Below are 17,424 nucleotides of genomic sequence, written 5' to 3' on the forward strand. Positions count from 1 at the left end.
AATTGTCTTCACTTGACTGTTGCAGTGTGATGAAATCTTGCGCTCTTTTTCTCGCCACACATTCTTTTAAGTTTTGTGGCTCTATTGCTGTACCAAGTGTGACTTCAGTATATACTCCAGTTACTATAAAACATCCAGTCAGACTAATTTATTGATAAATGTACTGGCTGCATTTGAGAAAAGAAAATTTCCCAATGACTCCAGTGTTACAAACGCTCCTTGTGGCATGAATATAAACATATTTCACCTTTTCAACTTGCCCTAGAGTGAAGGGGGTTGGAATAATGGCTGCCCTATTTTGTATTGTTTAATATTTTGCCATATGTTGGTCTGAACTGTGTCATCCCTCGGCACTTCGACATGCACCAGAGTTTGAAACTGGCCCTGGAATAATGTTTAAAAGGAAAGTGTGGGAGATGACTAGTCTGTTTGGCACTCAATACAATTTGGTCTTTTTAGGCTCTCCACATCATCCTCCTCCCTGTCAGAGATGTTCTCTGAAATCAGCAGACTCTAACGACATGTTGCTCACACATTTTGTCCCATTGAGAGCACAGTTCCAGTGTTTTTGATTGCATGGGGGTGAGAGGTAGGGAGATACAATCCAGATGTCCAGTGTTTGATTGAGACCAGAACTCAGCCATTAAAAAGTAAGCGCCGCCTCACATAGTCTCTCACACAAAGTATTGAGGCAATTTTTTTTTAAACTTTCTCTATCATTGGTTAAAGGAAAAACGGATGTAAGTGGGATTTACACATAACTGCTAGGTTCAGTGAGAAAAGAAAGTGTTCGTGGAGGCAGTGAATGAGAATGCCAGAGGAGGCAGTCCAGTTTAAGATGAGAGGAACCTGTGAGCCCCAAGAAAAGAGGTTATTGTTCCGGGGCTTCAGCAGTTTCATGTCTCTTAACATGGACCATATGCAAAGAGGGAGAGTGGGATATACACCTAAACTATCGTGTCTTGCCTCAGGTTGCACAGCAGTGACGGGAAAAAGCTGTGGGAAGCTGTAGGACAGCCTTACGCTATAGGAATACACACTGTGGCTTTTTAGTTTTCCAACATTTGGAGTTTGAAAGTTAAGTCACCCAAGTTAGAAGAAGGTATAGTTTCTTCACCTCTGTGGTATCTAGTCATTTGGAGGAATTTCAGTTTAGAGTTTTTGCAATTTCTGCTGCCACTGCATGTGCCATGTTTGTTTTTTCCTCACACTCCTACAATAGACATCAGTGTTTCTTAGACTATGGAACACTACAGTCCAACTTATGGACCATCTAATTCTCATTGATCCTCAAAAACTAACCCTGCTCCTAACCCTGGCCCAACACTGCTGTGGTGAGCTTGAGCTTGCATTTTTTGGGGGAGGGGACACTTTATTGGATAGGTCAGTCATAAAGCAGGAAAAGATTAGAAAAGCAAAGCAGCAATGAGTTCAAATGCTGAACCAGGATCTCAATATAATGTCACATATGCCTTATCTTATTCATTTCTGTATGATGCAGTGCTTTTGCCTCACAAATTGTGAGACAACAGGTGGTGCTCTGATAACCATTCTTTTTATTGTTGAGAATAAAGTCCATCAGCAACTTCAAATTGTTATTTTTGCATTTACATCATATGTGTTAATATAATATTAAAAACAACAGTCAGTCAACAATCAAATGGACCATTACTACTCAGGATGCTCCCTGATCTGACAGTTGCATCTGCAAATTTTCTGAAACGTCATCACAAACAGCACTTTGAGAAAGGCTGATATGCAATATAAAAATTATATTAAAGATCTTTACAATGCTGAAAATGAAAATTTTAACAACACCCTTGTTGGCCCTATAAGAGACTGCCCATTGTCTGTCATTGCAAAATAAATCTTTATTGAAGCAGTAGAATATGGTCATGTCAGGTAGTGGTTCAGGGACACAGTTACTGTATTCTTCTATAGAAGAGATGACAGAGGCAGTCAGCTTGAGAGCGAGAGAACTGAAATTGAATTTGAACAAACGTCTTATTATTTAGGTCTATATGTCAGCTACAAAGACACCCTGGAATTGGACTGAGTGTTTGTTTGCCTTTTGAGGTTTTCTGCCAAAGAATCTCAAGGACAATGGCTGGAACCGTATGTTTATAATAGCTCTGAAGATGTCAAGGAGTCTCTTCTAGGTTGACAGTTTGGTTCCATAAGCAGCCCTTCATCTTGGAGCCCTGCTGTTGTACAGCCTATTGGAGTGGTCTTTGTCCCTACTTCATTATAAGGATAACCAAAAGCATCTGTGCTGGATTGCTTTCTGAGGCATGCTGTAGGTTGAAAGGAACGCTAAAGCCAGCTTAGATCATTCAGTAATATTGTTTACTTGTTCATAAATTGAGACATGGATGTACATGCAACAGTCTTGATGATGGCATCAGCTCTTGCCCTCTTTTCATGGACTGTTGTGGCACGGCTGAAGTGATGACTCTGTTGACTCAGTTGTTTTCCTTGTAGTGTTTTATATGCTTTTTCACCAAAATGCTAAAATGTTGAGAACTCACTTGATGAGAAATTACACTCTGCTTCTGATGAGTGGATATTTCATTTTACTGTCACCTTGTAGTTAACAATAAAAGTTTTAGATGAACTTTCTAAAATTATGCACCCACATTAATTCATCCTCAGGAGAAATTATAGCACTGAGTACGCTTGTGGTAATTAGCACACTTTAAAATTTTAACATGCAAAACTAAACTGGGAACATGGTAAACATCAAACCTGCTTATTTTCATTGTGAGCGCAGTTCTTAAGTTAGCTCCAGGCACCACTGTGGCAGTTGAAGTAAAGTCTCGCTGCTAACATGACTGTAGACTCCTTGTTAGTATAGCTATGGTCATGAAAATTGGTGTTGACCCAAGACTGCTGCAAGGCTGGAATATTAATCTTAAATAGGCGTTGCATGTCTTTTTTTTTTTTTTTTTTGAAGTATTGGAGTGATTTGGCAAGTGAGCAGTACGTAGGGTGCTGGTCACATTGAACTGCTCATCTCTGCCTCTGCTTGTGATTAGAACAATGAATGAAAACAAAAGAAATGGAAAGAGAAAATTAGTGTGTGGGGGCTGGGAACTGGGGTCAGTGGACTGCTGGATAGTTTTAAGAGCCATGATGAAAACCCAGTGTGACAGAGCGAGGAACCGCCACATCACTCAGGAGACACTTTTAACAGCATAAACCAAGATGGCGAAACGGTTATACTGGGGTCTTAAGTGCAGCAGCGGTCATTAAAATAGCATTCACTGACAGATGCTCAATGTAATCATTTCTCAGATATTGAAAATTACAGCTCACCGTGATTTATATAGTAACCTCTGCCATTAGAGGCTTGACAGTTTCAAGGCAGGTGTTTTTTTTTTTTAAAAGCAGACCCGGATGATTTATGTTTCCATGCCGTTTGAAATTGCACATTAAAGGCATTGTGAAACTCACTATCCCAGCCTCCTGCTCCACCACCGCCACCACCACCTTTTAAAACAGCAGTGTAAGCGCTGGCCAAGCCTTGTCTCCACCATGTGCATGACTGTTGTTTTGCACATTTGGAGTATTAATTAGGATGTCTAAACAGGCAAGCCAACACATGTGGAGACCTCAGCCTGTGTGTACATTACTGCAGGTCAGCCAGTCACTAAGCAGTCTTCCCACCATACTCTCATGAAACTCAGTAATGCTGTGCACGACCACCCACCTGCAAGTCTGTGTCCTCTTCTACACTCCTCCATTCCATACAATGGACCAAAGAGGAGTCTAATATACTGGAGCATGCTTAAACATACATGCTCTCTAGTTTGCACAAGAAGCACCCATTGACCTTGTCACCCTGGATCTCTAATAGATTTGAACAGCAGCTGAGCTGAGGTGGACTCCACCCTCTATTATGGCTCTGTCGTTGTCATACTGTGAAACTTTGCACAAACAGCCCACAAATATGGCCATTTTATCCCGAGGCTATAAAAAAAAGTCATGTGCTGCAGACACCTCCAAGGAGGCCCCTGGCATGCAGTCCAAGGAGATGGTGTAGACATTGGTGGGGGTGGATCATCCAGAGATGAAAGAAATAATATCACTCAGCCTGCTATTACAAGTTCCCTCAACAGGGCCAGATGTGTTTTTTAAAAGATTTGGACAGGAAGAAACTGTGATGAACTGTTGGTTGATCTCATTATTGTAGCTGTATGTTTAAAGGTTGTTTCCTTATTTTAAAAGGAGTCCCTCCATCATATTTGAAGGTGGTCTGTGTGGAGAATGGGTGTCTAGAAACTGCAGTCAAAGAGCTGGCTGGCTTGGGATGCACATATACTCTCTCGTAAAGACAGGGGACTTTCCTGTGAGATGTAACTTTGTCTTTTTACAGTTTCATGCCTCCACACTTAATAATTACATATTTCTGTGTCTATTGATATAGCCAGTACTTGCACTTTAACTATCATGTGGTGAGATGAAAAAAGAGGGGCATTATTTATTTTTTATGACAGAAATGACAATGAGTTAAGAGAAGAAGTAAATCTTTTTTTCAGCTTTTATCTTTTTGCCCAGTGCATACAAAGTTGAGAATTAACTAAATGAAAGCAGCTTTCTTGTTTCCGTAATCAGTCTTCTAAATGGACTCTAAAGTGAGTGGGTGTGTTGATTATGGTGCCTGTCATATTCGGTTTGCTGTGTTCGTTTCTGAGACATGACCCTCGAACAGAGTTGCAACTGAGGGGAGCAGGAGAGGGATGTGCTGACGGAACAAACAGCTTGATTATGGAGAGTGAGGAAACACAAGGAGGCCTGCTGAGATAGAGATGATTTTGATTTCATTTAGATGTACAACAGAGATTAAACAAAAAATTGTGCACAAGATGCAAGAGCTGAAGTCAGCATGACTCCACTAACAAACAACAGAAAAGCAAATTGGTTCAACCCAGTGGAAAAGCAAAATTGCTGCAACAAACAGAACATCTCTGAGCTGTGTGCGAATCTCTCTGGTTTGTGTCTGTTTATTCTGGACCCTCCATCCTGATAGACTGACCGGGTACTGATTTAGGCTTGCATATTCTTTCAGGACTGTAATTTATTTCATCCTGTTTAGTGTAGAGGGCTGCTTCAGTTTATGCCGCTGCCACTGGCAGAGTGATTAAAGATGGCGCTCTTACTCTGCTTCCTTATGTCTGTGCCTTACACATACCACTTGCATTTCTACTGTAGAAGCAAAAATTATGACAGTGGCTATTTCTCCCCAAGCATCTCCAGCACTGAGTCGGGTGAAAACTTAAAAAGAAAGGAAAGTAACTTCAGCTTCACTCAGAGGCTATTGCTATGTGTTAAATCTTTGGTCTAATCTTTTTTTTGAAAATTTCTTTAATTCCAGTGGGGTAAAGCTGGGCAGATAATGAACACAGTCTTTTAGTAGCTTTCCCCTTCTCTCTGTCTTCAAACTTTCTCCCTCCCCCCATCCTACTGTTGTGAAATAATATATTTGACTTTACTGGACATCCCCAGGAGAGATTCCTGGCGTTTGGTGAACCCGGGTTTCTCCAGTGTGATTTCAGACACAGCGGACAGCACTCATTAATCACTTCACGGGGACGGAGCCTGCCTGTATATTCTTGCGTTTGCGTGTATGTGCATTGGAAGCAGCTCTGTTTTCCTTCTCATGTTCGTTTATCAGCAAACAAATCCTATCTGCTTTTGGGGAAGTGATATTGGGAATGCCAGTGGTGTGAGGGGACAGCTTGTTGTGTTGTTCTTCCTCTCTCTGTTAGTTATTTCCTAGTGCTGAGATATGACCTCTGGCATGTTGCTTTCTCCCTGGGGCCCCAGCTGCATATCATGGACATGGAGGGCCATCATGCAGCTGGTTGCCTTAGCCACAGGGCACGATGTCTCACTGTTTCTGCTTGTCAGGCTTTGGGACAGCATTCTGTTAGAATTCACCTGGAGCTACAGTGATGTTCATCTAAGCTGCAGTGTAATATATCAGTACTGGATGAGTGAGGAGATGTTTCTCACTCAGGCATAAGAAGTATGAGGAGGCATGTTGGATGCACCCATTCACCAGTACACTCTTACAGACGCTGCACACGTGTGCTAAACACTCAACATATGTCCACACAGACTGTACCATATAGAGATTCATCATCAGAAAGCATCTTCTGTTCTGGCAGCACATTCCCACATTAACAGAGGCACATGTCTTATTGAATTAGTCCAAATTATGGTCATCATATTGGCAAGTAATTACCCTACATACATTTGTAGCATTAAATTAACTGTAAACCATTGTGGTAAATTTGCATGAGAAATACAATTTGTTTGTTGAGAAAAGATTTAACTTGATGCACCAAAGACATCCATCTGCATCACTAAGCTAAAGAGTTCCATTTAAAAACATTTGCGTACAGATCAATCTGCAGCAGGTGCTGAGTTTTTATATAGTCCACCTTTTTAAATGTTATTATGACTTCTCAAGTCATTCTCATTTTAGGCCTCCAATTGAGTTAGTGAGTTTCCAGCCAAAGAGTAAGGCTCTGTTAAAGGTCAATCCAGCCCATACTAGTTATAATAATAATAACAATGATAATAATTTAAACAATTCCTCTAAAAACATAGTTTACAAAATACTTTGAAATGAATTGCAGTAGCAGCAGGGCATAATTAAGATAGATCCACAGGAGAAACCACACATGCAAATACAGTAAAAGCAATAAAAAGACTACAGAAACATTTTCTATCAACTGGAATTCTTGTAACAAATCAATCAAGGGTCACGATCCCATCCTGACTATCCCAACTATTTGAGAACACAACAGTTCTGTTGCTCACTGGTTTTAAGGGTTTAGAGACATCATAGCACCCCTTGCTTCCCTGCATTGGCTCCCTTTCAGTTTTAGAATTGATTTTTAGATTTTAGCAATCGCTTTTAAAGCATACCTACAGTAAAGCTGGCTCCAGGTTGCTTAACAAAATGATAAACCGCGTTGCACTTGACCATGCTTTTTGACCTGCCTAAGCAGATAAGGCTAATTTTAATTCAATCCTTTAAACTCTTTTTATAAACTTGTTTTTAGGTGTCATGTTAAGTAGCAGCTATTTTTATTTAATGTACTTTTTTTACTGATTGTGAATGCTTTGTCTATAATGTACCTATTTTACCTTGGTAACATCTCACTTTCTATTTTGCTCTTTTAAAGACCAGAGTTTTTGAATGACAGGTAAAGAGCTTAGGTCACTCTGAAAGTTAAGTTGAAGCCTTTAGAGATTGGGCTAAGAAATGAATGTCGCTAATCATTTGAACCCCCCCAGCACATGACAGGAAGGGATGAGTCCACCCTTAACTTCCTGGTAGCGGACAGAATTTCCCCACTTTAGAGGTTGGCATAATGTACCCCAAAAACCCAGGGCTTTCTCCTCCTATCCCTCTTGAGCACTCCATGTGCAATCCTAACAAAGACATCTGACTGGCTCCACTGGGACTTTCCCACCACCCTGAAAGGAAAAGTTCTCTTTGTTCTGCTGAGAGGCGGCTGGGCAGGGTGTTTGGACGCCTCTGCCCTGTTTGATATTTCAGTTTAATCTGCTAAGGAGGTGGCATATGTGGGATGGGATCATAGACCCAGATCCAGCTTCTTCAACCATCTGCAAGTGTTACCCACTGTAAACACTTGCAGGAAAATGAATGAGCACTTTCAATGACAGGAGGAATTTGTAGCCAGTCAGCAACAGTTGTTTGAATCCTTCAAAGTAAAATGAACAAACAATTCCACACTGCTTTATTGACTTTTTGGCTGGACTTTTCGTATATTGTGATAGGTAATATGGACATAATGCAGTTAAATAACTGACTGTGCTTAGTTTGCTTGTGGGTGTTTGTTTAAAAGCTCTTAACACCTTTGTTCTGAAACACTGTTGTTGGTGCATCACAAGGAGCAAATGACCTGTTCCTGTTTAATGTTTTTTTCCCCTTCCTTTCTTTTACAGGTTCCCCTTGTACCCAAGAGGAGAGCGGTTTCATTTTGAATATGGTGTATACTTACTCAACAAGAATATTGCCCAGGTAATACACACATACAGCACATAAATCTACACTAATGTATGAAATGGAAAAGTAAAGTAAGCAAATGTAACACAACCATATTAAACATGCTGATTATCAATGCCTGGCTTCTTCAGTCCGCAAATGTGCCTGAATGAACCCTGTAGTATAAAGTGCTTTGAGGGATTGTAAAGATTTTAAAAGTGTTATACAAATGCAGTCCATTTCTCAGTCTCTCAGCCTGGACAAGGTCAGGGTACACCCTGGATAGGCCACCAGTCCATCACAGGGCCAACACACAGAGACAGACAGAGACCAACAACCACTCACACTCAGACCTACGGACAATTTAGAGTCACCAGTTAACCTAAACATGATGTCTTTGGACAGTCTGTTGTCTCTCAAGGCTTCCTTTACTGAAGAAATTAGTCTTTAAAAATTGATCACAAATATGCAATTTAATTCTTTAAGGCTAGAATCATTTCACCACTGCAAGCTGCAGGTTTTAGCATTTTTGTATTGTTGACGTATTTCATATGATGCATTTGGCTGTTACATTTTTATGGATGGCAATGTCTGCCTATCATACCCCCAAACTGACATAGCTCAACGACTGTTAGATGTAGCACCCTGAACTTTTGAACATTCAGCAAAAGTTGAATTGCATTGCTTGGCTCACACATCAACGTCTCCTTCAGCACTTAAACCTATAGGTGCAAAGCTAATAACATTATCATCAATCATCATCAATCTGTACATGGTCAAATCAAACCTATCTATCAAATCACAGGTCAAATAACAGTGAGTCTAACTCAAGTCCAAGTTATAATGACTCAAGTCCACACCTCTGCTGTGTGGCAGATCAGATCAGGCCTAAACACCTTTGACTTCTGTCCTAACTTGACACTGGCATAGTATTACCCTTAAGCTTTAAAGTGCTTTTGCTGCAGATAGTCACAATTTGAAATAATCTTCTTATATATAGCACTTTTGACAGACAAGTTGAATCAGTGCTCTAAAATGAATTATCCTCCTTCCACCTCTTGCATAAACATATACATCACAGGAGCGCTGAGCTCTTGAACTATCCATGCTTGTTAAAGTTAACCTAATGTGTTGACCCGGGTGACTCCTTCTATTCATCCTTCAGACACTGACTTAAGAATTTACATTCCATTCCCTGTTTTCCTCCTATTTTCCTCTCATTCGGGGAGTGGCTCTCCCCTGAATGAGACTGGACAATTAGCGCTAGCAGGTGGCTGGCTTCAAACCTCTGCACACTAATACCAGACCACAAACTGCTACCCAGTATCCAAGACTGCCATCTTCATAGCAGAGTCCAAGAATGATAAAAACAAGCCAAATAACCAAGCACTTTGCTAATTAAAGTGTTAAAACTTGTTGGCTTCAAACTTTAATCTGACATTCATTCCACCTGATCAGTTCAATAAATCTCAACTCAAAGCTGAAATTTTCTCTGGACTGAACTGCTGAAGTTGACATTATGTGATTTATTTTATTCAACCATAATATCTGTCAAGACATGCACACATACTGACACAAATGCACACACACCGACACAAACACACAGGACCACAGGACCATGAATTTGTAATCCTGCAGTATATGTAAAGTCTGGCAAATATTGCATGAAGAAGCTGAAAGGAATTTTTTCATCATAGCTTAAAACTATACCATAGAGTTTGGACATACACATTTTCTTCTGGTTTTCTACTGTAGTGTAGATATTTTCTGGACACAGTTTAAATCATTATATGGCACAGTGTGTATATGGTGGTTCAAAGGAATCTGGTCCTGTGGCGATGAAAAATTTGTTCCAGACAACAGGAGTTTTTCACCTGTGTCCATCAAACCAATACAGATAGATTAAAATTTCTAGTTCTGAAACCAGATGTAAACCATCAGCTGCAACACAGCTGGGCACATGTGCATGATAACTGTATATGATAAATTGATTATGTGTGAGCATATTTCTTTCTATTATTTGTCAATATATAAGTGGAGATCTGTTTCTGTAAATCTCAGTCACTGACAGTGTGCACGTAAAATAAAATGTAACTCAAGGCTTAAGGCAGCCTACAATCTAAGGTCACATAGAGGAAAACTTATTTTACATGTTTTTACTAAAGCTACAGCAATACATGCTTTTCAGTGCTTAGTGTCACTACTTTTTTTTTTTTTTTTTCCCCCCAGTGAAATTTCAGCTTTCACTCAAAGTTCGTCTCACTTATTCCATATGTTTTTGACTACGCCCACATTGAAGATGAGTTATCAGGTTGTGCAGTCCAGCTCCACATGACAGTGATAATAAACCAATGTTTCAATGCTGTAAAAGCGGTAAACATGCTACAGTCAATTACATAGAACGCACCAAAAACAAAGGCTGTTCCATCCATTATGTTCACTGAATTAAACTGGACACTCCTGTGAGCTTGAGCTTTCGGTTTCTTGGATCTCACAACTCACACGTCAAAGTTTTTAGAGTTAAGGCTGGGAAAGGCATCAGTCAACAGAACTCTTTGATGCTACGTTTTTGATGATTTCTCCCTCGTTTTAATCTCATTAGGATTAGCTTAACCTTGTCATTCTCAAGTTCTTGATCAATACGTCTTCACTCCTGTTCTGCTGTCTTTATTTATTGAGACTGTTATTAGGAAAAATCTGCTTGACTGAGCACTACACATTCAGGATAGACGTCACTACTGCTGACATCATTTACCACCAGGCAGTATTTTACAGACAGGTTGATTTCAATTTTAAAAATTTCCTCATGTCTCCTTGGTTGAGCCATGCATGTCTGGCTCCATGATACAAAGCAGAGCTCTGGTTTCACAGCAGAGCTGGCTGACTGGCTGATTGGCTGGTCAGCTGACTGACTGGAGTAGGTAGTAGGTAGTAGACATTAGCTGTCCATCTCTTATTGGATTTCCCTGTGCGGCTTTGTTTGAAAGTGATCCAGGGAAGCTGGCGAGTACTCAAGGTCACAGCAGGTTGACCTTGCTTTGATGTGGCAGAGGGAGAAGTTTTGCATTTATGAGGCCACATGTCATGAGTCCAGCAGTGAGGATGGGGGAACCACACCCTGGATGTCAGGTGGGAACATACTCCCATGTTGCCACTTAGGGTTGATTTGTTTGACAAAGTGAAGTTAACAAAGACTTTCAGGAATGTGTGGGCTCCAACTCAGACATTGTCCAACCCTGATATCTTGTGCAATCAGAAGATATTGCACAATCTGTAATGGCTGAGTGAGTCATTCTCGTTTATGTTCATTCATATAGATGTTTTCTCACCAAAACAAAAATATACATAAAATTTATTAGCGTAGTAGTTAAATAAATTTGATATCTGGCTGTTGCTTTTCCTTTAAGTCCATAGTCACAGGTATATGGGGACTGAATAGGACACTGGGGAAGTATAAATGTTAAACTTACCATTCCTCCATCAATGGAGACAAATTATCAAAGTTTGTGTTGCTGACTCCAAAGAAAAATCAGCAGCATTTTGTCTAGTGGAAGGCCATGTGCTCGATTTGCCTACTCCCTGTCTTATGCAGTAGTCAACATTGTTGTGAAAGAGACATGTGGATCTAATTACATGACAGCTGATGCTCCAAAAAATCTCTAGCTTTTAAGGAGTGAGTACACATAACAATTAGTCACTAAACTCTGTGTATCATATTTTTTGGTCCTTAGGTGCAGGAAACCCAGTATTGGAAAATGAAAGCAATGTAAATTTGCTGTGGCTTAATCAAATCGTCTCTGGGTTCACCTTTGTTCCTTTCTACTGAGGAAAGTGGCCTGAATTTTCCCACCCTCCAAATCTCTGGGCAATTTCACACCATGATCTGCTGGCAGAGTGCCATACTGGTGGTCTGGAGTATACGTCAGAGCACCTAATACCATTAAAAGTGGCAACTGTGGCTCCATAAAACACAGCTGACTCATGAGTGACACTACTGTGTTTTGTGGTTAGTGTGTTGTAACGGGAGCTACTCTGAGTGTTGGTACTTCGGCAATAAAAATATCTATTTAAAGGGTGACAGTATTAGCAAAGATGTTGATAATTTAGCCAAAGAAAAAGTAGATATCCCCTGACAGAAACTTTCTGCATTCCTCAGTATTTACGTGTATCAGGAGAAGATTATTCAGATTGAATTGGTTAGAGCTGCACAATATGCCCAAAATGAAAAAAATTGCTGATATTGCAATATGAGTTCAGCTGGAGTGACAATTTTTGTATTTCAGTTTCACAGAAAAAAAGTTAATTATACTATACATTTCCCTCTAAGTCTGGAGAATGTCATTTGCTGGATGAGACATCTTTTTAGTACCACAAGCCTATCATGCTCACCCTGTAAACAGTTACAATGTTTTATTTATTTATTTTTTGCAGCTCCTGTGATTGCACTTTGCCATATTTCAAATGTAATAAATTCTATTAATTCTGTAACCCTAAGAAAAAAAAATTTGATAAATCAGGAGCATTTACATAAAATTTAAGTAAAAATAATTAAGTTAAAAATAATAACAGAATAAAAATGCAAGGTTTAACGCAGTGAAAGTCCTGCGTCAGGATGTTGTGGTTTTGCTGTGTGAACCTCAGACCACTGATCCCTACTTGTAAAAGGTTTTGCTTTCACTAATTTCAGAGGAGACTTTGTTCATTTAAATAGGTTTTTCCATCACTGTTAAAGTCTGAGTGATATGCAAATAAAAAGTGAGGTTGCTAGAGAACCACCTATCTTTCCTATCTTCGTGTATATATATATATATATATATATAGTAATGCACTGCATGTCTCATCAGATTTGGTGAGTGAGACTGCAAACAACCTCAACCATGATTCACCCCCTTTTCTCTTTGGCTCCTATCTCACCCATTTCATCTTTGGTGAGTCCACAAACTGTAATCCCAGCTTCAGGCCCTTCTTCAGTTTTCACCTCTGTGACAGAACTCCTGTTCCAAGTCATAAGAGATACAACATAGATTTGGCATACCTCTATGAAGCCTTAAGCTAATGTGATTGTGTCTCAATAAAAACCATATGACCTGAGCAGAGTCACACAAAAAGTGAACATTACACAGGTCCCTTCTACCCCCTCCACCTCAAACCGAGTTGTCAAGATTGTTAAAATTCCCCAATTAAAGCTATCTCCAGCTATTTTCTTACTTCCTTTAACATGGATGTTGGAGATGGTTAAGGGTCTACAACTGTGTTTTGTGAAGAGTCCCTGCAGTGAAACAAAGGGCGTACCATATTTGCAAATGAACTCAGTTTTTCCACAGTTGACATTCCTGTAAGCAGTTGGTGTTTATTCTCTGTTAGTCCCCAAGCCTGTGAATCAGAAAAGGCTGTGAACGAGTGATTGTGCAATGTAGGTAATCAAAATATGTGCGTCTTTCTTCCTGTGATATACAGTGGACATTTTAAACGCACTAATCTTGGTTTCTTTGGCCATGTCTTGCAAACTTTCCTTCAACAATATAACATTTTTTACAGTGCTGCAGAAAAAAAGACTCAACGAGTAAGTTCTGAAGCTACTTAACAGTTTTTATGAGGGGAAAAAGGAGGAGAGGAAGATTCATCATTTGATCTCCAAGGCATTGTTCACCAGAGAAAAGTTTTGCTCTTTCTAGTGATATCTCAGTATGTTTCTTCCCCATCCCTTGAATGAGAGCAGAAACTGTATCATCAGCCCGTTTCTCAGCAGGATCTTTCTGAGAACTGGAGCATTTTTAGACAGAACTATTCCAGGTTTCCCTCAGAAGCCTGTTGGTCTTTCTCTCCTAGTCCAGCTGAGGCTTGTGGTTCGTGACTCAATCCTTGGTGCGTTCCAGAGAACATTCCAGAAAACAAAAAGGAAGAAAAACAGACGATTACATCTCCACTACCCCCCCTCCTGCCCTCCGAACAACTGCAGTCATTCTTCTATCCAGCCGCCTCTGCAGAAACCTCATCTCAACAAACAGACTCTTCAGTGCTCAGAAATCAAAATGCAGCCCACTGTACGCTGTTTGTTTACCTGAACCCTGGACCACTGCTCCCCAGGCTCTGCCACCATCTTCACCATAAGTCAGACAGGGCCTGGAAGTAATCAGGCCATTTCAACTGCCTGCTGCCACTCATTGTCTCCATCCTCCCATAACAGCCACATCCGTTTTCTATTTTACAGGGATTGATATGATAAAACACGTAACAGGCAGGACCAGCACTAGAAAATGCAGTGCCAAGTCAATGTAATATACCTCACTTTCACCCTGAACAGGAAAGAGGAATAAAGAAATGAGGTACCAAGTGAAGTTCTCTTTTAGGCCAAGCCATAAACGTGTCTGTTTCTGCTTTAGCCTGGTGAAGGATAACCCGAATCTGTATGCTCCAAACGTCATTCCCCACATAGCCATATGCTGTACAAATGTTGAATAATCATCCCTTACATCTAAGAAAGGATAAGTTATACAGCCTGTGTCTGAAAATGGTTTGCATTTAAACGCCATTAAGGTGCCACTTCTAACAAGATCTCTGTGCTCAACTGACAGTGAAAAGCACTCCATTAGTGCGCTTTATTTATCACATTTCAAGCAAGAAATTATTTTTGGCAGGTAGTAAGAGGGTTAAATGGAGAGAAGTGTGGGTTGTATTGTGAGATTGTTAACAGCCAGACATGAGCAAAAATGGTGGGCTGATGACTGTCTGTAATGATTGATGCAAGGCAGTGGGAGAGAAGATGGAAGCTGCTGTGGAAGGTTGTAGTCTGAAGTTTATAGTACTTTAATCCAATTCGGATTCCGCATTGTGTGTATTGGATGGACCCTGCATGAATTATTATCATAATAATTGTATATGCACTATTAAATATTGCAGATTATTTGAGAAACATCCCCCATGTTTTTTTTCTTTTGTTTGTTTGTTTGTTTTTTTGTTTTTTGTTTTTTTTTTTATCTGCTTTTGATTTATAGTATGTGGATATTTATATATGCCGTAATTTTCATAATAAGAAATAATTTATCAGTTGATCTGATAAATTTCTTTAGACCTGGACTGGGAGTAACCTTTAGTGCATGTGTTTTGGCTGAGCTGGATGGAGCAGGGGATTTGGCAGGAGAAGCTTGACCAGTTTGCTGCCCTCTCTCACTCTAGAGAGGAGTGAAACTGAGATGTTTTATTTAGATGGGAGCTTATTCTCTGCTCTGAAGAAACAGCCACTTGGAAAAAAAAATAAAAATAAAGTTCCCAGTGGTTTAGTCGCCTTGTGGTTCACTGAAACGTCTTGTTCAAGCCATCTATTAACGTAACCCAGGCCTTAACATACACCTCTGTATGCTTATGGGTTTCCATACCCTCACTGTGTGGTCCCTGTTTTCCATCACAAACTTTTGTTGTTAGCTACAACTTGTATCCAGTGCCATTTATTGGCCAGAGAGAGTTGTTGGTGGAACCCTTTTTACCAGCCAGAGTAGGAGGGTTTTATTTTCCATAAACACATATTTACCATATAATGTTAATATCAGGGAGAATGTGGAAAATGATGCATGTGATTCTCAAGCAGCCCGTCCCAGGTTTAGTTTTTGACAAGAAAGAGGAGTGGAGTTAATGGATGCAACAGAGCAGACCAGCACAACAGGGAAAGTGGTCTTTGTAGTCTGTCAGCTCACTACTTGCTGTTGGCCAGGAGTTGCGATTTATAAGCAGGTCTCACACCGCAGTTGTAAGTGTATGTCACTGTTCTGTGGTTTCCAGTTTTGGGTGTGTGTGCGCATACTGAGTGCACTACCATTTTGCCTGAGCTCTAGGGTTTTATGGGAATTCCTCTGGACAACCACCTATGACTTTATGAAACACTTAAACTCGTCTAATTGAATTTCCACATTTTGTGGTTGGTAGTTCCAGGTTTGTCCATCACCGCAAAGAGGTACCAGAGGAGCTAGTTCCACTAAGTATAAGGGTAAAAGTAAATGTTAATCCTGTGTGTGTGTGTGTGTGTGTGTGTGTGTGTGTGTGTGTGTGTGTGTGTGTGTGTGTGTGTGTGTGTGTGTGTGTGTGTGTGTGTGTGTGTGTGTGTGTGTGTGTGTCAGAGAGAGAGAGGGATTGGAGAAAATTTTCTATCTGCTGAACAATTGCGTTTTTGTAACCCTAACCCTAAGTCTTAACCAATATTTGATCTCTTTAAGGCATCAAGACAAAATGTTATTTGCAAAGATTGATGAGATTGAAGACATCATTACTGTATGAAATGGAGCGACCGATGCTGGTGGTATATTTCATAACATTGGAATGAATAGGTTGATTCAGAGATGATATATGAAGTGACTTTTCATTAGCTTTTATGTTTGGACTTTTATAATCAATCAGTGAAATGGTGGCGTCATCATCCTCTAAGAATATCTTGTTCCCACAGGTCAGACTGTGGATTTTTTACTGGCAAACAAGGGCTTTGCTGTGATTCTGGGTGTTTGGAAAGTGTTGGCTCCTCTGCTCCATCATTTACTTAATAGTGTGTCTGTTGTTTCCAGCTGGTCGGAATTTGTAAGCTGGGCCTGTTTGTTTGGACTGTGCTCTCCTGTTGTCTTCCTCCATGCTACAGTACACCGCTCTGTTTTAGCACTAAGGCTTCTCTAAAGTCCCTTCATTTAGAGATGACTTCATTCTCAACTCTAATTCTGCAGCAGTGTTTATGTGGCAAAATTTACAGATGGTTTCATTTAGAGGGGAAACTACCTGCTGAATAAAAGAAGAAAGAGAAGACAGTACGAGTGAATTAAGTCCTTTTATTCACAACAGGAAGAGGTATCTCCTTCTTTGATCACGATAATGTCATAGTACTGTATGACGGAATCAAATCAGCTGTTTTTAAGGTTCATTCTGTTTTCTCTCAGTAAAGTTGAGAAAAACTGAAACAAAATAATCATCTCTGCTTGTGGGCTTTTTTTGGCCAAGCTACTTGGGCCCCAACCAACTTGTCATGAGAGCGGAGAGGGCAGGGACCTAGTATATTTTATGTCAGCAAGTTTAGAAAAACTTGTTTTTCTTGTTAATTCATCAAACCCCATGTGCTGTCATATGGGTGTTTTGGAGTGGAGGTATTCCATCATATGCTCTGGGCTTATTGCAGCTCCATGACATTAAACAGCTCATAGGATAAAACAATGCTGGCCCCATCTGGTCAGTATTTGAAAAAATATCAACCATGCCGGCTCTGTGTTCGTCCCTCCATCCTATGCCGTTCCTGCTGCCATGTGGATTTCATTATGGCCCTTTGAGTCTGTCCAATCAGCAGCTTTCTATCTGAATGAACATAGCAGCTCTGTGCCACAGAGTCCTTTCAGTGGCACTCATCATCAACTTAAGAAAGCTGACGACTCATT

General features: G+C 40.2%; 1 protein-coding gene across 2 annotated transcripts in view; it reads left to right on the forward strand.

Annotated features, from left to right (window-relative positions):
• Window positions 1–17,424, forward strand: part of uvrag (UV radiation resistance associated gene) — a 76,137-nt gene that overhangs the window by 35,941 nt on the left and 22,772 nt on the right. For both annotated transcript variants that reach the window (XM_029520003.1, XM_029520004.1), the window contains exon 13: window positions 7,984–8,059. In XM_029520003.1, coding sequence (XP_029375863.1) covers window positions 7,984–8,059 — 76 coding nt within the window. The remainder of the gene's footprint in view (window positions 1–7,983; window positions 8,060–17,424) is intronic.

This window comes from Echeneis naucrates, chromosome 14 (genome assembly GCF_900963305.1).
Source record: "Echeneis naucrates chromosome 14, fEcheNa1.1, whole genome shotgun sequence".
Lineage (NCBI taxonomy): Eukaryota > Metazoa > Chordata > Actinopteri > Carangiformes > Echeneidae > Echeneis > Echeneis naucrates.